This window comes from Carassius carassius, chromosome 23 (assembly GCF_963082965.1).
Source record: "Carassius carassius chromosome 23, fCarCar2.1, whole genome shotgun sequence".
Lineage (NCBI taxonomy): Eukaryota > Metazoa > Chordata > Actinopteri > Cypriniformes > Cyprinidae > Carassius > Carassius carassius.
Genome location: NC_081777.1, coordinates 27890122 through 27914675, shown reverse-complemented (window position 1 = coordinate 27914675; position 24554 = coordinate 27890122). Strand labels below are relative to the sequence as shown.

Below are 24554 nucleotides of genomic sequence, written 5' to 3'. Positions count from 1 at the left end.
ATTTCTATGATTCTAAAATTTCAGTTTAGAAATCACAGGAAAAAAATTTAATTTTAAAATATATTCAAATAGAAAACAGTTATTTTAAATAGTAAAAATATTTCACAATTTTACTGTACTTTTTCTGTAAATAAATGCAGGATTGGTGAGCCTGTGTTTTTAAAACATTAAAAATCTTACCTTTTCAGCAACAGAATAAACTACACTAGCATACAATTAGAAGATCCTTTTGTGTATCGCATGCAGTGACATATCAAATCAGAATCTTATTTTAATAATTTTAAACTGATCCTAATGGAGGGATTTTCCTGTCATTCTGAATTACATTGCTGTTTGTAGATTTTGTCCTGCTAAAGAAAACCAAGCAAATTATACGACTACACTTAACATGTTCGATTGTTATCGATCGATTGTCGATTGTGGTCCGAATCGATCACTCTTCATATCAGATGGTTCAGGCAAAACGTGTCAGATATATTTTAGAGTGTTGGAGTTTCAAAATCTGTCAAATATCCAACTCACTCGCCCACCTCGAATCCCCCTGGGTTTGTTTCTGTGTGTGTTTTCATGTGTAGGCAGCCTAGTGGGTGTCTGAAATAGATTGAGACTGTTTACTAATTAAAAGGAATTTTCCTTTCTGTTTCTTTCCTTTCACATTCACACACTTGCTATTTCCATTTTACAGAGTCCACTTTACTATTACTCACAGTCCCACACATACACTATGCATTTTTGCTCCATTATCCGTGCATCTTTCTGTCAGGTTTGATTATGAGTTGTCAGTGTCTGAAAGGAGAACAGACGAACATAGAAAAAAATCCCTAAAGACCTTCAGTGCCACATTGTATGTGTGTGTATCGCATGTCTTAGTGAAGATCATATCTCATTATACAGGTTTTAATTGGCCCCTCATGATCAGACCATCTCCGTTTGCCAGGCTAAAGTGATAACCTTGAGCCCTGCCATTAGTCAAGCATGAAACAGGCCACAAAAGAATGACACACTCTCACAAACACACAACGAGACAGAAATACCGTGACAATATTAATATGTATAGGATTAGCCATAGAAACACGCACACAAACACCAGAAGTACTCCATTAATTCATGAGGCTCGAGTCATTCAGTGTACGTCAAAAAACGTCAAAGATACTCCCACGGGATTTAACTAACCGGCTACAGTCAGACCGTTTCCTTTCCACATGTCATCTATAGGGAGCCCTCACTACAGACCTCTAACAGTCATTATTACTATTAAAAAACGTATCCTAATCACATCCTCTTTCTACTGATGGATCCTCTTAAAGGGATAGTTCACCCTCAAAAATGACATTTCTATCACAATTTATTCATCATGTCATTCATCACGTATGTTTTATACATCTACGTTCAAATAGCCTTCATATCAGATGGAAAAAGCAAAATATAAAATTAGAAAGAAAAGTTTCAAATCTGAACTTAGATGGGAATCTCTTTTAAAACAAAACAAACAAAAAAGCTATATTATTGACTAATAATGATAGTTTCTCATTATTTTCCTATTGTAGATGTTTGAAAAATCATCTAAATATTATTTAATAAGTGCAAACATTATATATATATATTATATATATATATATATATATATATATATATATATATATATATATATATATATATATATATATATAATGTATACTGTATACACACACACACCAGTGGCAGAGCCGGGGTGTTTTCATAGGGGTGGCCAGGGAGGGGCAAGCAACCAGTCTGTGGTGGCACAGAAATCTTCATTATTTCAATATAAAAATGTGTTTGACTATAATGTACTGGACTGTTTTCGTTCCAAAAACACAACTAAGTACAATTAATTTCTACTAAACTGTAATTGAGATATTTGTGAATTAGATCAAGTAATACTGAGTGAATATGACAATTTTTGTAGTATTCCTCACCTCCAGGTATTTTATAAAGGGGCTCACTTTAGGTTTATTGCTCATTCAACTTCTCAAAACTCCCAAATGCTTGCTCTCAAATATTGCATACTAATGGATGAGACACGCAGAAAGATGTGGAAATGGCTGGTAGTCAACAGTAGACATAAATGCCAGGATATAATTATTTGTTATTTTATGCATTTCAATTTTCATTTTCATATATGTTCTACTAGATGTGTAAAATTTGTAATTTAATGCACAAATAAATGTGAACACAGTACACTTATACTAGTATAAGTGCACTGTGCTCACATTTATCTATGCATTAAATTATAAATAAAAATACATATCAGTTTGTGCCTTAGGTATTCTCGAATTATAGAATATATTTTAGTACATGCATTTAAGCGACGTTCTTGCATGCTGCGTATACATGCAAAGTTTGCTGCTTTAATCATCTTTATGGAGATTGCATGACTGACGAAAGAATTGGGTATATATGCTCATATTTCTTGTGCGGGTTATTTATGATGAACATATCTGCGTACTGCTGAAGAGTATGCGCCGTGAGCAAAGTAAAACAGCTAATGGGACAGGAAAGTGTGTTTTACTGACATATAGGCTAGTCTAACAACATTTCATCAGACCGAAGTTCACAGTTGTTCTACTTAAGCTGTTTTGGCTGCTGTAGCTGACGCTGAGGTGAAGCTGAAGTGCGCTTCTGAAAATTCTCCCGTTTGATGTGGTCATAAAGAGAGAAACGGTATTCCTTGGTAACAAAAAAAGGGGACAAAAACTGCAGTTTTGAGTGGGGTGGCCAAAGGGGTCCGCCCCGCTCCGCCGCTGACACACGCACAGCGGATAAATAAGTATTGAACACATCACCATTTTTCTCAGTAAATATATTTGTAAAGGTGCTGTTGACATGACATTTTCACCAGATGTCGGTAACAACCCAAGAAATCCATACATACAAAGAAAACAATACAAATAAGTTAGAAATTAAGTTCAGTGTAATAAAATCGAATGATCGCGGGAAAAAGTATTGAATACCCTTACTTATATTTATTTCTGTCAGGACCACTATCGTCAAACACTTAGCATACAGTTTGGTTTGGCAGTGTGGTTCTGCTCTGTGCAAAAACTTCCTGCCCATTCATGCAGCCTGTCATGAATGAGCAGGGAGAGCAGCAATAATAACCCCCCTAGAGTAAACAGAACAGAACAAATCAGATATCATTAATGTACTTAATGATATTTAAGTGTAACATTATTCAAGATAAAGGAAAGCCCAGTCCTGACTGTGGCGAAAGGAGGAGTTGGGGATGGAGGAGGGTAATTTGCTCCTGAGTAAGCAAAAAAGCTGCTGAATAATACTGAATAGAGCTTATATAGGAATGCCATGATATGTGTCGTATTCCTATATGTAGATGTGATCAGCTGAGAGCTAATGCAAGCTTGACTCATGTGACCTGCCAGAACTAATGCTATACTCTTAATTTAATACTTCGTGCAAAAGCCTTTTTTGGTAATGAGAGCTTCAAGAAGCCTCCTTCTTATTTTCTTCTTTGAAACAATTGTACATGCTAATTCCAGGTCTTCCTGAAGCTCTCCAAAAGTGATTCTTGGCTCTTGGACAACTCTTTTGATAATTCTTTTCACTCCTCTGTCAGAAATCTTGCGAGGAGCACCTGATCATGGCCAGTTTATGGTGAAATTATGTTCTTTCCACTTCTGTCAGGGTTCTGTCACTCCAGTCTAGTGTATTCATGGTTGTGTGACAGAGCCCTGAAACTCTCCTCATGTCATTTGTTTTCATGTGAGTGCGCGGCTTAGTTTTTACTGGCCGCGTGCCGTCTCGTTTGAACACGCGGTTTATGAGCTTGCTCATTAGCTGCGTGTTTGTGTCTATTCAAGCACATGGCTAGTGATTGGTTTGCTGGCCATGTGCTTGTGTTTTTTTGTTTTGTGTGAGCACATGGCTTTTGTCTTAGTTCCTATGTGCCATGTGCTCTCGTCAATTGTCTTGACCCCACCCATCTTGTTACCTGATTATTGATGTAATTTTCCCCACATGTGTTCCCTCGTTATCCTCCTCATTAGCTCCCTATTTATTGTCCTTGTGTTTGCAGTCTGGTTGCTAGTTCGTCGTCAAACATTTGTCTGTGTACATCGTGTCTTGCCTTGCCTTGCCAGTCAAGTTTAGTCTGTTTTCCCCTACGGGGTAGTTTTTGTTTGTTTATTTTATTATTACTACTATTAAAGAGCCCTTCTCTCTGCATCATTGAGTCCTCGCCTCATCCCTCTACCCAAACCCTGACAACTTCTGGGTTATGGCCCCAACAGTGCTCACTGGAACATTCAGAAGTATAGAAATCCTTCTGTAATCAATGCCATCAGTATGTTTTGCAACAATAAGGCTGTGAAGGTCTTGAGAAAGCTCTTTGCTTTTTACCGTCATGAAATGTTTCGTGTGACACGTTGGTCATGAGACACCTTTTTATAAGCCATCAGTTGGGACTGAACAAACTAATATTAATTTCCACTGACAAGGGGCTGGATTGCTTTCTAATTACTGATAGATTTCAGCTGTTGTCTTGGCTTTTCATGCCTTTTTGGAACCCCCTTCATGTGTACTTTTTCCCTGTGTCATTCTACTTTATTACACATAACTTCAACTTACTTGTTTTGTATGTATGGATTTCTTGGGTTGTTACTGACATCTTGTGAAAATTTCTTGTCAACAGCACCTTTAGAAATATATTTACTGGGAAAAAATACTGATGAGTTCAATAGTTATTTTACCCGCTATATATATATATATATATATATATATACAGTACAGACCAAAAGTTTGGAAACATTACTATTTTTAATGTTTTTGAAAGACGTTTCTTCTGTTCATCAAGCCTGCATTTATTTGATCAAAAATACAGAAAAACAGTAATATTGTGAAATATTATTACAACTTAAAATAATAGTTTTCTATTTGAATATACTTTAAAAAAATAATTTATTCCTGTGATGCAAAGCTGAATTTTCAGCATCATTACTCCAGTCTTCAGTGTCACATGTAACATCCAGTCTGTCACATGATCATTTAGAAATCATTCTAATATTCTGATTTATTATGAGTGTTGGAAACAGTTCTGCTGTCTAATATACAGTATTTGATGAATAAAAGGTTAAAAAGAACTGCATTTATTTAAAAAAAATAAAAATTTCTAATAATAAATATTCTAATAATATATTTTCTTTACTGTCACTTTTTATCAATTTAACACATCCTTGCTGAATAAAAAGTATTGATTTTATAAAAAAAAAAGAAAGAAAAAAAAATTACTGACCCCAAATTACTGACCAGTAGTGTATATTGTTATTACAAAATATTTCTATTTTAAAAACATAGGTTTTTTTTTTTTTTACTTTTTATTCATCAAAGTATCCTAAAAAAGTATCACATGTTCTGAAAAAATATTAAGCAGCAGAACTGTTTCCGACTTTGATAATGAATCATCATATTAGAATGATTTCTAAAGGATCATGTGATAATGATCCTAAAAATTCAGCTTTGCATCACAGAAATAAATGATAATTTAAAGTATAATAAATTTAAAAACAATTATTTTAAATTGTAATAATATATCACAATATTACATTCTTTTCTGTATTTTTGATCAAATAAATGGAGGCTTGATGAGCAGAAGAAACGTCTTTCAAAAACATTAAAAATAGTAATGTTTCCAAACTCTTGGTCTGTACTGTATATATATATATATATATATATATATATATATATATATATATAGATAAAATGTATGTAATGTGTGTGTGTGTGTATAAATGTATATATTTCATCAGCCTTTACTCCAATTTATGTAATTTATTATAAAACCCCGTCTGTTTACTTAAGTAACAAATATAGGTGTCATGCCATAACATATTTTTAATACGACTGACTTTATATTAAATGTGAATTTAACATTGAAAGTTAATGTGATATAAATATTATACTAATACTAATCTTTCATTGTTCAGAAAGAGAGCAAATAACATTTACATTATTAAAGATCATTTTCACTGACAGTCTAGATTTCAATCACTCTCAGAAACTCCCATTAAAATCACTGAAACTGTTAACACTGTGAAATCAATATCTTAATTATAGATTCGTACACACATCTGCACTTTGTTGTTTCTGACGAGAGAATTCGCCAGAAAGAGGTATCCAGTCAGTGAGTGAGTGAAGGAAGCACCGCATTTTAGCGATGACTCATCGGAACACCTCTGATTGGCCAATGCTTTAATAAGCTCAAAAGAATCTTGTGTGATTTGTTATAATGCGCAGCGCTGTAAAAACACATCTATCTCTGGCTCAGCGCCAGCAGCAAGCAATCACAGATCTGAATTTAGAAGCTGATTATATGACTTGCTGAACGTACTCGCACCGGTGTTATTGTATTAAAATTAATAAAATCTTAATCGGCTATTTTTTGTCTTTTGGAAGCTGCATTCAACTTGACTCCCCTCTGTTATAAGCCACACACGTACAACAAACTAATGACACAGTGGTATCGTGTACTGTAATCGAATGTAGCCCAAGTTATTACCTGTTGAACAGTAGACAGCACACGCGGTGTTCATCTAATAAGGATCTCCATCGCAAGCAAATAATACACTTTGCAGATTTGCTTTCAATTCAATGCAGTTCCAGCCACGTTTTCAACGCTGCTGATGTTAAACGTTACAACTCTGAATGAATCGCTTCAGACGCTCAGCGCGTGCGGCAGGGAACTGAACGACTAATTCAAACCGATTCATGAACCAATTCACTCGTTTGCCAATTGGTTTGATCGAGCCTTTGAACAGAATTGACTCAAAAGAATGAATCATTCGCGAATGGGCATCGCTCATTGCCCAGAGAAAAGTAGACGGCGCGTTTGGAATAAACTGAAGCATTATAACATTTATTGCATTAAGATAAAGTAACGAGAGGAGCGTCGCCCACAATAACGAAGTAAAAGTACAGATTTTCCCCCAAAAATTTACTCAAGTAAGAGTATAAAGTACCCATCTTTAAATATACTCCGAAAAGTATTAGTTACCCCAAAAAATTACTCAAGTAAATGTAACGAAGTAAATGTAACTCGTTACTACCCACCTCTGTGTATGTATATATATGTATATATATATATAAAATCTACACATTTATATAATAGAATGTAATATTATATATAAAGATAACTCATCTGTCAGTGTATATATTGTATAACTATCATACAGTTTAACCATATGAAATACACACACACACACACACACACACACACACACATATATGTGTGTGTGTGTGTGTCACCCTGGACCACAAAACCAGTCTTAAGTGTCAATTGAATATATAAGCTTTCCATTGATGTATGGTTTAAGTTAAGACAATATTTGACCAAAAATCACAGAATGCAAAAAAAAAAAAAATCCTGAGAAAATCACATTTAAAGTTGTCCAAATTAAGTTCTTAGCGATGCATATTACTAATCAAAAATTACGTTTTTACGGTTGGAAATTATCAAAATATCTTCATGGAACTGGATCTCTATTTAATATCCAAATGATTTTTGGCATAAAAAAATCTATATGTTTAACCCATACAATGTTTTTTAGTCATTGCTAAAAATATACCCCAGCGACTTAAGACTTGTTTTGTGCTCCAGGGTCACATATGTGTGTTTGTCTCTTTATGGTGATTTTACCATGTTAAGGAACAATGCCAAGCGGACAGTAGGCCTAATCCATGTTAAAATCTGACATTTGAGTGTTGTCTTGCTTTTATAAAACCGTGGCAACATCGACATATTAAAAAACAATTACAATATATTACATATTTCATATATCAGACTACAATCACAATTGACACTTTTCCCATCAAGTAACATAGTTATTTAGCCTAGATAAAACTGTAAATGTATAGACTTAATACTTCAGTTGTGCAGTGTCTGTGTTTTTGCTTTTTAAAAAAAAATCTTTAAGTCAGGCTGTAGAGTCAGAACCATTTATTCAATAAAATATGTTTGCTATTATTTCCTCCTGACTGTGCTGAAATTGTGACTCTATACACACAGGAAAAGTTCAAGGCTGTCTGATCAGAATGCATTATTCTACTACCACCTCCTCCATAATAATAAACCCTATAAATAAACTCCAGTCCTGTTCGGCTGATCTTTCTCTAATTTAGCGCTCTGAGTCATGGACTTTAACCTTTCTCTTTATTTATATCTCAGATGCATTTTTCCCCTCTCTTGCTCTTTTTTTTAACACATCCTAAACATAAATATAAACATGAAAATATGTTATTGGTGACTTGCTGATAGTGTAAATTAATTGATATTCCAAAGGCCTTTGGCCCAGAAATGGTTTAATATCAAATGGATCTGAAATATACATTTGCATTGGATGAAAAACCAGAGGAGCCTTTGCTTCATTTCAGAAGCCCACCAAACACACACACGCATGCACGCACACACACACACACACGCACACACACACACACACACACACACACACACACAACACACACACACACACACACACACACACACACACACACACACACACACACACACACACACACACACACACACACACACACACACATTCCATTGATATTCTTCCTTCTGCTGCTTCTATTCAGAGCTGTTAGCTATGAAAAGAGTTTGTCTGAATGCTCTACTAACCTGTGACCCTTTGCACCAAGCGCTCAGATTTTTCTTTATGTTTGTTTGCTTTTATAACGTAAAGCACCCAGAAACAGTCCAGAGGTCTTCCTGCAGAGCTCTGAACTTTAAATCTGAACTACTTCTATGCTTAACCATGTGTTAAATATGCATCTGGTTTGAAAGACACACACAATCTGCTACACACAAATATGCATAAACACATACAGTCTGCTCCTGCACTTCTCCAGGATCAAAAGAAAAGCCCAGTTTGAGGTTTTGATCAGGGAAGATGATGTGAGATGCATCCACATTGTAGGACAAAAACAGTGTTGTTTTGTTACTTTTTGCACAGTTGGTGTGAACGCTCAAAGAGCTCGCCGGCAGATGGGATTTATAATTATCTGAGGCACTCAAACATTCGGCTCGTGAATATGGCTCGTGAATATACACACAACACACATGCAATAAAATAAAATGAATAATGTGTGATGTACTAAAACCACCTGGCAGTGGAATAGAGTCTACACAACTTAATCCACATTTACATGACAACAGAATCATCCACTCCTTTAAAAAAAATACTTGAATGAAACATGAGGAGAGATGTGCTATTGCTTTTTTAAGCGACTGGATTTTTCACCTGGAGGGAATTGAGTCATATCTAGAGACTATAACATTATATACTGGGTTTGCATCCAACTATTTTTCCACGAACTATGAATTTTTGATTGTAAACTGCTTGATGTGTGCATTAAAGTTAATGCATTAGGCTAAGGTGAATTTTCTGGAGTTATGCAAGGAATACAATTTTGCTGAAAATGTTCCACATGTAAAAATATTTCACATTTAATTTTTCTGCCAAAAAATGTCAAGGGTTAAACATTTTGGCACTGACAATAATATGACAGCTTTTTATTTTTATTTTTTATTAAACCGAGCAAAAAAAAAAGGCACAAGTGTTTAACCCACAGCTGTTTGCATTCTAACAATCCGCCAGATCAGTTTGAGCAATGGCAGCATTTATTATGTGAGCTATTACACTCATTCGACTCTCCTGGAAGCATTTATATATTTTTATATACGCTATATATAAATGCTTCATTATGGCAAATTTAACTCTTAAATTGAGAAGGTCATTCAGCTGCTCCAGTGACAAAAATCAGGTGAGCTCCTTCAAAATAATGAGCATAAGAAAGCTGATAGAAATCTGCAATATTTAGCATTGGTTTTTTTTAAATTTTCATAAATGTAAAAAACAAAAAAATGCTAAACATTTGGATGGAAATCCAACTATTGAGAATTCAAGCAGTGACAGAATTGACAGATCTCTATATTTAAGCAAACTTATAAACAAGAATAAAAAAAATCAATACAAAAGAATAAAATGTAAAATAAATACATACATACACACATAATTCTATTTTTAGAATACTTTGCTATACTCATCATAACAATAATAATATTGAAGATGTATTCTGTAAGTACAGGTTTCTATAATGTGAATTAAAAAAAAGAAATTATATAGAAATAAATACAAATACAATGTTTTCTGTAATGTCCTGAATGATTCTTATTGCTTTTTTTCAACATGTCAACATTTTTTGTCACAAATAAAATCCTTAATTATTTTAAACATGTGTATTTGTATATAACATTTTATATATAATTTATATAATTTTATATATATAATATAATAATTATAATTATATATGTATATATATATATATATATATATATATATATATATATATATATATATATACATATTATATGTATATAATATACATATATATATAATTATAATTATAATTAATGTAATTATATATAATTTTATATAAATAACAATAATAATAATAACAACATTTAAGGAAAACATTACATAATTTATTTTAATCTTCACAATAATTTATCACCCAAAAAAACTTCCTGTAGAATAATATGTTTGTTTCAATTTGATTTCAGTGTACATTGGACAAATAAATTAATATTACATCTATTCCAAAACAGAACACATCAACCATTTCCAGCAACATACAGTACATGCGCTATATTCATTCCTCTTCCTTTCTTTGTCACATTAACTCACCATCTCCCCTCCTGCACACAAGCACAGCAGGACAGGACAAAGCGCCACATGAGGTGAGAGGTTGAGCTTCGCAGTGCAGGGAGGAAATCGATAAGGTGTATAAATAGAGAGTCACAGGAAACAGCGCCCCATTGATCATCTCAATTACGGACAGTGATATTTAATCCACAGTCTCTGCTTTCCACTTCATACACAGATTAATATTGATCACTGCTCTAAGAGATCAACACACCCCGGCAGCCAATAGTGATCCTGCTGCAGTATCATAACCTCTGTCTTATTGTTTAAGCTGCACATCCTGAATGAATTTGCTTGTGGGGTATGAGCTGACGACCCAATAGTGAGAATGACAGTTTTATTAAGGGGCGAATTCATTAATTATTTTCACACTTTATAAATTTTAATAAGGAGGAAGTTTTATTTGGTTCACAGCAGCATGAGGTCTCGCAGCAGTCTTGTAGCTATGTGTGTGTGTGAAGTACTTCCCAATACTGGTATAAATCATCCTCTCTCTCTCCTTCCACTTAGACCTTCTACAGCATGATGTCATTCTGCAGAATATCAAGTAATACACACACACCCACAGGACCAGGACTCTCAGACTACACCGTAAGCATGTGCAGTTGCTGGCTTAAGGATATATTTCCACTTGATCTACTAAACCTAAAAAATTGCTTTCATGTTTGTTGAACTTCCAACATTTTTGGGGGTTTTAAATGTTAAATGTTTTGTCACACAATTCAAATTATTTAGAGCTGCAATCTTCTCTAAAAATAAGGAGTAATGTGTAATGATTCAGTCATATTTCAAGGGATAGTTCACCTAAAAATTAAAAATGTGTTTGTTTTCCATAGGGAAAAAAAAAGTTATTTTGCAGAATCTCCTGGCTTTTCACTTTTACAATGAAAGTGAACAGCAACAGAAAACAAAACAAAACAAAAATACACCTGCAGAATTGTTTTAGAATCTATTATTGTATTTATTAATATTGTAAATTAGTTTATATTTTTATTTTTAAATCATTTTAAGTTTGAGTTTTATATTTCTGTATAGCGTTCGCTAATTTCTGTTTTAGTCTTTTTATTACTTCAACTTAAGCTTAAAGTAAACTATTTTAGTTAGCTACCAATTAAAAAAAAATGTCTATATTTACATTATTCATCTAATATTTATATTTTATTTCAGATTTTTTTTTATTAACTGACAGCTATTTTTACTTAAAAATAACATAACTAATGATTTGTAATTTTTACTTCAAACACTTGTAAAGCCATAATAGCTTTGACCAATGAAAAGCTAAGAACATTATTATTAGCTGAAAATGTCATACATTTGTGCATATCAACATTAAACTCCATCAACATCAAAACTGCCCATTTTTCAATGTACACAAATGAGATTTGAGAGCAACAGCAATGCACTTGTTTGCATGACTGTAGATTTGCATGAATTATAAATTTTCATTATTTTAAATTATATTTAATTAACTTGAATAAAACAAGTTACTTAGATATTACCCTATAAAGTATTTTTTTAGGTTAACAGAGTAAACCTGCTGCCATCTGACCAACAGGACTGTAGATACTACACCCCTCCTCTCCTCTCTTGGTGAAGTACACAGTGATGAATGTCCTGTTGGAGAGGTTGTGCTCCACTGACCTCAATATTTCAGATATGTGTGAACCCACACACACACACACACACACACACACTGTAAGGCACACTTACATACACACAGGGCTGACATCATCGATAAAGCCAAACAACGGAAGACCAGCGCCATAATAAGCTCTAACATGATTAAAAGTGAATGTGGCAGAGACATCTGGTGTGTATGTGTGGCTCTGAACTCGTATGTGTGCATTTCAAACCTAATTTTTCCATTCATGTCCCGTATACAGCCAGTTTAATGAGGTTAGTGCGGATTCAAGGGCTGTTCTGTAAGAGTGAGGGAGAGATGATCCATTCCTCTCCATTAGCTCAGTGTGTGAACAGACTGCCTACTGCTAAAATGAAGACGCAGTGCTCTGTGCTGCTTTAATTAAGGGCAGATTACACTTAATGTACTCTGTGTAATGTACAACATACCTAAGGTACAGGGGACATCATCAAGCAGATAGTAAGTAGGAGCATTAATGTTAAAATGTTAACTATTATATTAAAGTCAACAAGAAAAACTGTTCACAACTCTGTTCCAAAATCAAATGTATATCTGAGTAAAACAGGATTTTCAATGAGAAAAAAAGCAGTCAGGGACTTGATTTAAACTAACAGCAATAGACTGGAAATGAAAAGTAAGCATTACATTTCAGAAAGGGAGATGGATGGTTGGAAGGGAGAGGTTGTAAAATTAGAGAGACTGATGATGTTGGTCAAAAAGCTAATTCATTTTAGGAAGAGGTTAAGAAACGTATTACATTTTGATAAAATATTTTAGTGTTTAGGTAATTTAAGCAATGGTGATTTAAATTTAAATTCATGCATTTAGCAGACACTTTTATCCAAAACGATAAATTACCTAACATGTGTTCCCTGGGAATCGAACCCACAACCTTGTGCTGCTAACGCAATGCTCTACCACTTGAGCCACAGGAACACAATAATTGACTTGTTCACAAGAAGATCACACATTAAAAAATAAAAAGTGTATTTTGATTAAGGCTCCAAAATACGGGGGGGGGGGAATAACCTTGCATTTTGTTTCTCAGCAATATTTTATATACTGCCACATGGAAAAAAAAAACACAGGAATTTTCAGCAGATGACTTGAATAGCCCTATTGGGAAAGAATTCATATTTCCAAAATGATTGTGGTGATTAAAAATAAATAAATAAATAAATAATACTTATTTTAAGAATAAATAATATTTTAGGAATTAATGATTTTGGAAACTAGAAAAAAAAATGTCCACACTTGGAAGAGCCTCTTCTAATACAAATAAAGTATTTTCCTCTTGAGTTTCCAACCACATTCCAACGATTTCTGAAACATTTTAAATGACTATAACATATTTTTATTGTGATTATCATTCAATAATTTTTTATTTATTAAATATTAATATTAATACTTCAAATGTCACAAAAATTGGTTTGGAAACACTTTTTGTCAAGAAAAGGGGCTTTAAAGCAAATAAAAGTGTTGTCACATGACAGAATCAAAAAAAAGCACATTAAATCATATTCATGTTATTGAAATAAACCTCTCAAACATACATATCTTAATTTGATGTTCCTTTAGTACGTTGTAAGTTAAAAATGTATTCATTATACTCTGAAGATCTTGTTTTACATGGATATTGGAATGATTAGTAAAAAACGTTAAATTATGCCTAATTCATTTTGGTTTGTTAGTAGCTTCTTATATTTTTATTCTTGTTTTGTTCTGTTCTACCATTAAATTTAAAGGATTCGTTTTGAAATGAGGGGAAATAAAATAGCATGTTGTTTTCAATATATTTGGCTGACTGTATTTTAATTAATAATTCTTAACTGCCTGTTTTGTTTCCAGGTAGACTGAAACAAAACCTTTGGATAGTCAACCGGTCAGAATCAGAGCTGGTGAGTTCATTGTTGTGTTCTGTGAACAGGCCGGAGGCGGTCTGTGGGTGGGTGTGCTGTCTGAGACTAGCTTTACACCTTCAGAAAATGTCTTTAAGTCAGAATGTCTTTAAAGCAAGGGCATCCTTTACACTTGCAGAAACTCTATGAGGAAGTGTAATGTTATAGAGCAGCTGACCCAACATCTGTGGTTCTTTTATAAGTGAACCTCTTGCAGAAATGTTTCAGTGAAGGATGGCATCTCTCCAGTGCCGCATTAAAGCCGACAAGATATAAAATGATAAACACAAGAGATAAAAAAATAAATGCTCACTCATCCTAACAGCTCCCCACCGACTATATAATTGCTTCTCTCAGAAGAGTCTCAACAGACAGCACTCAATCCCTCAGTGTCCAAACACCTGAGCGGGTAGTGCATCTGTGTTCACTGCTACGCCTTACAAACATTTACTATGGACACTCACATCATTTCTACCAAAACAATCATGGTTTTCAAGATATTATTGAACAGGACAACTGTTGTCAACATTGACAATAATAAATGTTTAATAAGCAGCAAATGAGCATATTATAATTATTTCTGAAGGATCATGTGACACAAGACTGGAGTAATGATGATGAAATGTTAGCTTTGCATCACAGGAATAAATTACATTTCAAAATATATAATACGATTGCCAATATTACTTTTTTTTTTGCATGTTGCTAATCAAATAACCCCGATATGCAATGGTGCTAAGAATTACCATGCTCACCATTTAACGTTTGCAACATTACTACTGTAATGCAAGATTCAGTTTAAACTTTAGAATAAGGATAAGAATAAGGAGTCAAACTCTCTAACCACCAAGCCATGACTTCCCCTTGCAAGTGATGTAATGCTAAATTTCTGTTCTGAGGAAGAAACAAGTCATCTACACTGGATGACCTGAGGTTGAGTACATTTTCATTTGAATTTCTGGATGAACTTTTTTTAAAAACATTAATATTTTAACTATTTTACCATGTCTCCAATTACCCTAAATGCCTCATATCATTTATACCAATTTGCTACTGTTCTTAACCCATCAATCATATTTACACTCTGCTATGCTTTTATCAAAAGTGACTCAAAGCACAAGCTACACATTTTATCAGTTCAACCATACATCAGACTCAAACCCATGACCTTGGAGTTGCTAAAACCATGCAGTACTGTTTAAGCTACAGGAGCACCAGACAAACGACACAAACAGAAATACCAGCCAATACCAGAACGCATTTAAAAGCCACTATCTGCAGTCGTAATGAGATTCTGATGGTCGCACAGCTGTACTGCACATCCCAGAGGATCTCAGACAGATAAGGCTATTGATCTAGACACAAATACGGATGGAGAACAGTGCACACAGATGCCACTTGCAGTTCCCATAAGGAAGCAGAATTTCTCAGAATGAAAGCTTGCATTGTTGAGCTAATACACTGCGTAGGTAATAACATGATTTGACAGCAGGATACTGAAACTAATAGAATATTCATCATAAAAAGAGCTACGTGTGATAAGTGCATTTTGACAAAGCAGGAAATGAGTCTGTTAAGCTAACATATCCAGTCACAGACAGTTTCTGTAAAATGATTTAGTTTGATGTTGGCAAGATGGCTAAGGAGGAGCTGATAGGTGGGGTGACCATGGCAGTCGAACAGATGGGTCAGGACAGGATCCGCATGCGGTGTGGTGCGGTAGGGCGTGTCACAGACTGGGAATCATCAGACATGGTGTCATAAAGCAGAACAACTGATTTCCTGAAAATGCTATAGTTATGCTAATGTTATTCCATTGGACTAAAACTGACAGATTTTCTCACATAGTGCATAACTTCCCTCAAAAAGCTGATCATTTTTGCACTTTTTGTTATACTTGTGGAGTTACAAGTCAAAAAATGCCTACACAAATTATATAGATTATAGTGCATCTCAGTTTTTGAAAAAATAAATAAATAAAAAATAACTAACCACAAAAACGCTTTTCCAAAAACTGAGATGCATAAGCTCAGATCAATCAACTCCAAAAAGTAATAAAAAAACTGTGCTAATTGAAAGAAAGTAGGGCTGCATGATAAATCGCATGCAATATTGTTAAAGCAGCGGTAATCTCTGCTTGTCGGTCTGTAATCAGCGGTAAATCTCCATCACCTGCACGCTATCACATGGAGCAGCATTAATGATCCAGTATAAATATCGCTTGCGATTTATCGTGGAGCCCTAAAAGAAAGCATGACGACAAAAATATTAAATCAAAGATTTGGTGATAATGTAGCACAATGAGAGATTTACAAGCAATTTTTAAAAGGCTGTTCATTTTTGATCAGGAATTAGATAAAGAATTTGCAACTTAGCACAGCACAATGGATATTGAATCCCATGATGTATGCAAATTATAAACGACTAACAAAAAAAAATCCAGTTTACTCTGATTGTGTGCAACGTCCCACCAGATCTACTGAGAAAAACAGCTAAAGATGTTCAGTTTTACTTTCTTTTTTATTTATGAATACTACAGTATGACTCTAGTCCCCTGATGCATGCAAATCCTAAACAGCAAAAAAAAAAAAGAGCCAGTTTTCTTCTCATACTGTGTGCATAATTTTCAGCATCCCCCCAGATCAACCGATAACTTTGATCATATTTTACCGTCTAGGTTTTTGTGCTTCAAAGGAAAAGGCTGTGTGTTGTGATGTCACCATGACATTGAACCATGTCTGAGCATCCTGGTAAAATGCAGGAGACGAATGAAAATATGAAGTGCTCGCTGCTTTTATTGGAAGACTAATGAAAGCAAGAGGGAAAAGGGCCCTTCATCAGCCAGGCTGGCAGCCATTTACCAACAAATGTCCCCCTCAGACAGAGAGAGAGAATGAGAATGACACAGCCACAGTGTTTCCCATGGATTCCTGCTTGTGTTTTATTGTGGTTTGCTGCTTCTTACAAATGTCAAGCGTCTTAATTAACATCCTGACTGAAATATTAATGCTCACAGCAGATACATCATTAATATTCATCCAGAGGCAGCCCAAACTCATGTTAATATTTCACGTGTTACCACAGATTTAACACGAAAAAGTGTGTTCTTGAGTGTGCACTCTAGTGTTATAAAAACATCCAGCAGCTGAGGTTGTTTAATGAATACATTATACAAAGGAAATGCAATCATCACTGCCTAAAAACAAGGGAAGATGAAGTGCCCTTAGGAATACTCAACATGTCCAGCTGTCTAGATTTGGAATGGGATTTATATGTGAACGCATGTGTGAATGTGCATGTGTGAATCATTTGACCGTCCCGGCAACAATTCTGAATGATAATAAACAGAGAGAAAGAGAACTTGACAAGCACAAGGAGAACTGAAGATATACACTTATACTGTTTATCACTGTTTATGTCTCTATAGAAAGATGGATCGATAGAACGACAGAAACACAGAATGATAAAACAGATATATAGACAGACAGACAGACAGACAGATAGACAGATAGAGAGACAGACAGAGACATACAAACAGACAGACAGACAGACATAATTCACAGTATGAAAGTGAATATTTATTGAATTATCTACTTTATTAGCAATGACTGATATGGTATAGATATATCATTGAATTTTTCTTATCTTGCTTACACCAGCATAAAAAAAAAGTACACCTGTACCTGTATCTCCTTTTTACCGTACATTTTTAAAACAGTTCAGATTTATGCTTCTCATATCAGTAACAGCCAAAATTGCTATACCACAGCATCCCCGGACATATCTTCCAAAGCAATTGCAGATTTGGATTTGATTCCAAGGTATTCTGAACTCCAGTTACAGAGATGGTAGAAGGGGATAAAAGAAAATGAGAAATAGAAGATGAAAGCTTATTTGCAAAGCACTTTGCTCTGTGTCTCTGTCTCCCTGTCTGTCTCACCGCCTTCCCCTCGGGATGTCAGAAAGAGTCGTGGCCTATCACCATGGAGACAGACAGCTGTTACAGGTAGGGCAGTGACATGCTTTCTCCTCGTCTTTCCAGAGGTGATCTTACACCTCCCTAGTTCAGCTTCACCTCTCTCTACACCTCTCAAAAGCACAATACACCAACTAAATCGCACTGAAACAGGTGCACAAAATTAATAATAATCATCCACCTGATTTCACACAATTCAGATTGAATCCACCTCATTCAGCAAAACGGCGTGAGTGCGCACGCATACAAAGTCAGCGAAACAAAAATCAGCACTATTAAAAAGAAGCCATCGTGCAGTAATGAAACCCCAATGTTCGAAAAGCACACTCTCTGCAAATGTGTGTCCGCCGAACTCTGGCTGTCTCTCAAAACTGAGGCAGTAGTACTAGAGATGAAACACGAATGCTGATGTCAGGATACCTGTCAGGGGTTCTTCTCTGCAATGTTAGTGTACTGTGCTGCAATTCGGTCAGCGTTTTGTGCTGCAGAGTGCATGTGCTTCGGCTTTTGTGTGTGTGTTTGTAAAGTAAAAAGAAAAATTGAGCTGCAGTCAAATAAATCAAATCAAGATGTGACAGATAGTTCGTAACTCAATCCCGAGGGTGTTTTTCAGTGGGTGGGTGTACAGTGTGAGTTGGCTTTGTACTCACCATGAGCAGGCAGACGGCAGATTCGGGCATCAGTTGCACAGCCATGATTTCTTTACCATAAACTAATCTTTAGGTAACGTTCAAGTAGTGTGTTGAAGCCTTAAAGGTAACCGGTGCGCTCTACAACACCTCCAAAATTGTCCAGGCAACGTTCAGTTAACGCTCAAGTAACGTATCATCTACTCTTTCACAGGACACTGTACGATAGTTTCCCCACTCTCGTACTCTCTCCCCTTCCGTTTAGAAATCCCAAAGCACTGTTCAAGTTCCGTCCTTGATCCAAATGAAATGTCTCTTCTTTGATCTCCAACAGCCTGTTAGACTCCCTCCTCCCTGAGGATGGAGAACTGGGACGGACACACACTCGCACACACATACGGTCTGAGAGGAGGCAGAGACTGCAGTTTCAAATGACCAAGCAGCACTGCAGACACACACACAATCTCACGTTCACAAATCCAAATGATACAACCAAACACGATGCTAGGAGAGAGTGGGGGGAGAGAGAGAGAGAGAGAGAGAGAGAGAGAGAGAGAGAGAGAGAACGTGTACACACCCATCAATGAATACGGAAATCATATCAAGTACCATGAGGCCACTTAGGATATGAACAAACACACATACACACACTTTACTCCAAATTAAATTATTTACATGTGCCAATAGACAGCTACTAGCATCACTTTGTCTAAATGGAAAAGAGAAAATGAATGATTCATACTTAATGTAAAGGATTTGAACAAACCTCTAACCATACATATTTAAAATCGGTGTGTAATCATATTATTTGTTCTTCAGGCATGAGAAACCTCAAATCGTAGTGTAGTACTTTTCTAACCGATCAGACTAGATTGGAAACTCATAACCTTTGCTGTCATCATTTAATATAACACAAATAAGCAAAATTTAAAATTGTAATAAACCAAAAAATGTTGTAAATTTTATTGTTGTGATGCCTAAATCCACTTATTTAAATTTAATCATTTTTGGTTTTTAGTGTTTTATATTTACTTTGACGAAACAGTAGAGAATATATATCATTTTATTTAATTGACATCTGTCTTTGCAACCACCACTCACATTCTCTTTAGAAAACATAAAGATCCAGTTCTAACCTGTGCTTTTGTTCTTGGTGCAAAGAATGAATGAATGAGTAAGGGATTAAAAAAGAAAAAAGAAAGAGAAAGCAATAGTGAAAGGAGCCTCAGGGGACCTAACATACTTTCCCCAAACATATGATTAGAGACAGTGACTCTCCCTCTCTTTTTCTCAAATAAACACAATCCACAAGGTGAAAAGGCTGCAGTTTCCTTTTTTTAGATTCTACTTCTCCTTACAAGATCCCGTCCCACGTGACACTACCTCAGTAAAAAAAAAAAAAAAGCACTATCCCTTTGAAAAGATTAGCTTTCTGTAGTTTTACTGAAGTTCACACACCTGGGTCTCTTTCTCTCTCTCTCTCCATGCACACACACTGTTTCTCCTTGGCTGGTTCTTCCAACCCACACAGGACTAATTAGCCCTCCAGAGCAGCAGTGGGCTAACAAAGATAAATGAAGTCACACTCGCGATCTGACTGACTGACTCGAGACAGAGGGGTGGGGGGAGTCCGGGGTGTGGCAGAGGGTCTTCGTTGCCATGACAGAATCAAAACATTATTGCTTCTGCTTAAGCTCTGTCAATCAAAAACTGTCAGTCCAAACAATACATGCTGAGGTTTCATTCATGAATGTGGTCAAAACACGCTATGATTTTTATCCACTTCAGTTAATAGGAACAGATTGTGAAGAATCAAATTTGCTTTGATCTTTTTAAATAAAATCTCTCAATGCATAACCTAGTACCAGTCTATTCCAAAAACTATTACTAATATGTAATTCATTCCTGTAAATAAAGCATGATTACTCCAGTCTTCAGTGTCACATGATCCTTCAGAAATTATTCTTATATGCTGAATTGCTGCTCATTTTATTATGAATTTAGAAAACAGTAGTACCGTTTAATTTGTGGAAACCATGATATATTTTTGTCAAGATTCTGTGTTGAATAAAAAAAATTTAAACTAGAAATCTTTTGTAGCATTATTAATGTCTTTACCGTCACTTTTGATCAATTTCATGCATCCTTGCCAAACAATAGTATTAATTTCTTTAAAAAAGTCCCAAAATATTGAATGGTAGTTGTGATGAGTGGGGCGGGGCCGAGGGACTTGGGAACAGGAGCGAGGCCGGTGGAGTGATTGGAGATGAGCGACACCTGCGACACTCGCCGGTCTCGAGTCCCACGGAGGAGATGGAGGGATATAAAACCGGACCGACGACAGTGACAGACGAGAGAGGACCAGGCCTGGATTTTAGTTTGTGTTATTTTTATTTGTGCGCAACAGTCGTCCGCGAGGGGCTGTTGCGCTGTTTTGTGTTTATTTTGATTATTAAAGTTTCATTTGATTGTCCACCGGTTCCCGCCTCCTTCTTCCCGATGATTAGGAAGGTTTATTCATTACAGTAGTGTACATTCATCTCCTTTTAATAAATATGCCATGTTTAAAAATCATCTTGAGCTAAACGGGCCACTTACTGGGGTAGTTCAGGTAAGAGCTATCTTGTTGAAGACCTCTGGGAATGTTCAGTCCTTTCACCTCCATCTCTCCTCTCAGTGGGGTTTTAAATGTCAGAAGAAGAAAAGATCTAAAATCGCAACTGGAAGTGGGCAATGGCCAATCTTGATACGCTTGAAGTCAAATCCTGTTGCAGTTTTAAACTGTCTGGAAAATAAACAAGATCAAGATGTGTCACATACATGACGAGTGGAAAAGGTCTCATTTACATAAACGATTCAGCTCCTATAAATGAGTTTTGGCATCTGATATCACCATTTAGACTACAGCTACAGTCACCAAAGACACCTCAGACTGTGCCATTACTTTTACAAATTATTTAAAGTGAATGAATAAATAATACAGCATAACGCACATCAGCTGTTGGTAAAAATTCATATGTAAAAACATTCTCTGACACACAGGACTTGCTCCACAACAAATCTCACCACAAAGCCAATAAATAACTTAAATTCAACTATATACTTAAATTAAATTAAATCAAGTGAAACCTGCTGAGAATATAAAATATCTCTTGGGATCTGTGAAGACTATAAGTGGGAAGAAAATCAATACAGTCTAGTACTGGAATAAGATTTTATCACGGTACTGAATCAATACACAGACGCCAGTTATTGATTTTAATTATTATTTTTGCTTGGCAATTTATTTATGTCTTTTTTGTGTCATTAACATGATGCAAATCAGTTAGATATGCCAATTAGATAAGTGAATTGTCTCATACGATGCCAAATGTGTAATGCTCCAGTCAAAAATAAAAATATTAATTAATGGAAATGCATTTGAATATACAGTATATAATATACAGTATTGCAATAGAATACATTCTATTCATCATAATGTTCTCGCAAGCTATTGAGTGTCAGCTGTGAGAAAAGTGCATTTAGAGGTCTATCATGCAGCCATTTGTGGCCAGAACTGTATTGATCTTGTCATTGCACAAATAAATCATTCACACCTGGCCACATTACACCATAGGCTGATACAGGATTTGCATGCTTGAATTGTTATATATGTTACTTATTGAGGAATGCACAATAATTTGCAGACTAGTCCATCATCACCTGATTTAAATTTACGCATTTAGCAGACGCTTTTATCCAAAGCGACTTACAGTGCATTCAGGCTACTAACACAATGCTCTACCACTGAGCCACAGGAACACCAAATGATGAATTAATTATTAATGCGCCACCACCGAAGAAACGGCTCAATACTTTTTTTTTTTTCTTGTTTTCCGGACACAAACTGTGAGGAGGTTGGGCTTACTTATGTAAAATGTTTCATGCTTTTACATTTCCATTCCTTGGAAAAAAAAATAAAAAATACACACACACACTCACATATAACCACACACACACACACACACACACACACACACACACACACACACACACACACACACACACACTATATATATAATACAAGTCGTGAAATCACTTTTAACACAGTAGAGCGGTAGAGGAGAGAAAGAACACTGTGCTACAGTAAATTGCTTTCTGTGCCCTGTTGATTTAATAAAGCATGCAGCACTCAACAAAGATTTCAATAATAATATCAGACAATAAAGTTGTATCTCAAGGTTTTGTATTTTGAGTGGCTGGTGAAGGACATGTTTTTCAAAACTCTATCTGTGCTAAGTTAAGTGCAGAATGTTCTTGCATTCAGTAAAGCTCATCTTAAACATCAAATACTTATTATACATCATCTTATTCTCAAAATACAAGATTTTTTAAATAATGATTAACTACAGTAATCTAAAATCAGACTGATTGTCTTTTAATACAAGAATTGATAGTTTTTCAATACAGATAGGCAGAGTTCAGACACACACACACAAAAAATTATTTATTCTCTAGACTAGAGGACAGACAAACTGGAAGCAATGTTTTAAAATAAATCCACAGTGCCCTCTGCTGGAGTTGGATAAATGAAATCTCACATAACACAAAGCTAAGCAGTAAAGAAAAACAAACATATTTGCATACAATGGTGCTGACAGCTAAGCAGTAAGGTGTAATGTTTCTTATTTCAATGAAGAAACTGTTTGTAATTAAACTTACCTTTTATTCACTTTCAGGTTGCCAGCAGAAACAGCAACAACACATGTGATGGTCTAACTCTCTGCCTGTGTATACTACAGGTAAGTATAATAATACTGACACCTAGTGGTTAGTTTCTATATATACAACTATACTATCACTACATAAGGTTTCTGGAAAAGAGTTGAATGCACGGGCGGCGCCAGGGGGGGGGTCTTGGGGGGTCTCAAGACCCTGCAAAAAAACGCTTTGACCCCCCACCCTCTTCCTGATTAAAATATATATATATATATATATCCGGGATAAAGATTAAAAAATGTTTATCTTTAAACTACGCAGAGCAATAATAAATAATAATTATTTTCTACAATAGCAACAGTGTTTACAACAGCAAGACCACTTTAGCCAGTAAACTCAATAATATCTCTCTGGAAATAAATGTAAAAATATCAATGTCAATAAAAAAATGCATAATATACCTGACATCAAATTGCAGTCTGAAGGATATGAATAACAAATGTAGCCTGTCATTTGTTTACATTGCAAAGGTGTTCGATTTTAGACAACTACAACAGTAATAATAATATTAATCACTATATTCCAGTGTATCAGTTTTTTTATGTTTTGTATCAATATTTAAGGTGGACTTATTGATTAGGTGCAAGAGTAGTTGTGATGGTTAAAATAATAGATTAATGCTGAAATAGTAAATTGAGCCTTGTTCAGGACAGAGAGTGGAAAGTAATAGATCAAATGAGGAGATGGAGATGTAGGAGATGTAGGGAAATGTAGAGGCACCAGTGACAGAAAGAGAGCAGGGAACAGCAAGCCAGGAGACAGAGGCTGGTGAGAAAGAGGAAAATGTAGAGGCACAAGTGTTTTCTATAGTTTTACTATAATCGCTGTTCTTAATTATTCTGTAGAACAGAGAAGAAAAAGCAATCAGGTTGGGACAATTTAAGACATTTCAGCTTATAATCCCAGAGCTATTATTAT

General features: G+C 35.2%; 1 protein-coding gene across 2 annotated transcripts in view; it reads right to left on the bottom strand.

Annotated features, from left to right (window-relative positions):
- The window catches only part of frmd4a (FERM domain containing 4A), a 154469-nt gene extending 132913 nt beyond the window's left edge, over positions 1-21556 (bottom strand). Inside the window, exon 1 of one of the 2 annotated variants that reach the window (XM_059506814.1) lies at positions 21477-21556. Coding sequence is in view for 1 of the 2 variants with exons in the window: in XM_059506811.1 (XP_059362794.1) it covers positions 18900-18944 (45 nt within the window). In the remaining variant the exon portion in view is untranslated. Of the gene's footprint in view, positions 1-18899; positions 19281-21476 lie in introns of those variants that run through there. The other variant, XM_059506811.1, reaches the window with a different exon arrangement.
- Between the last annotated feature and the right edge of the window lie 2998 nt (positions 21557-24554).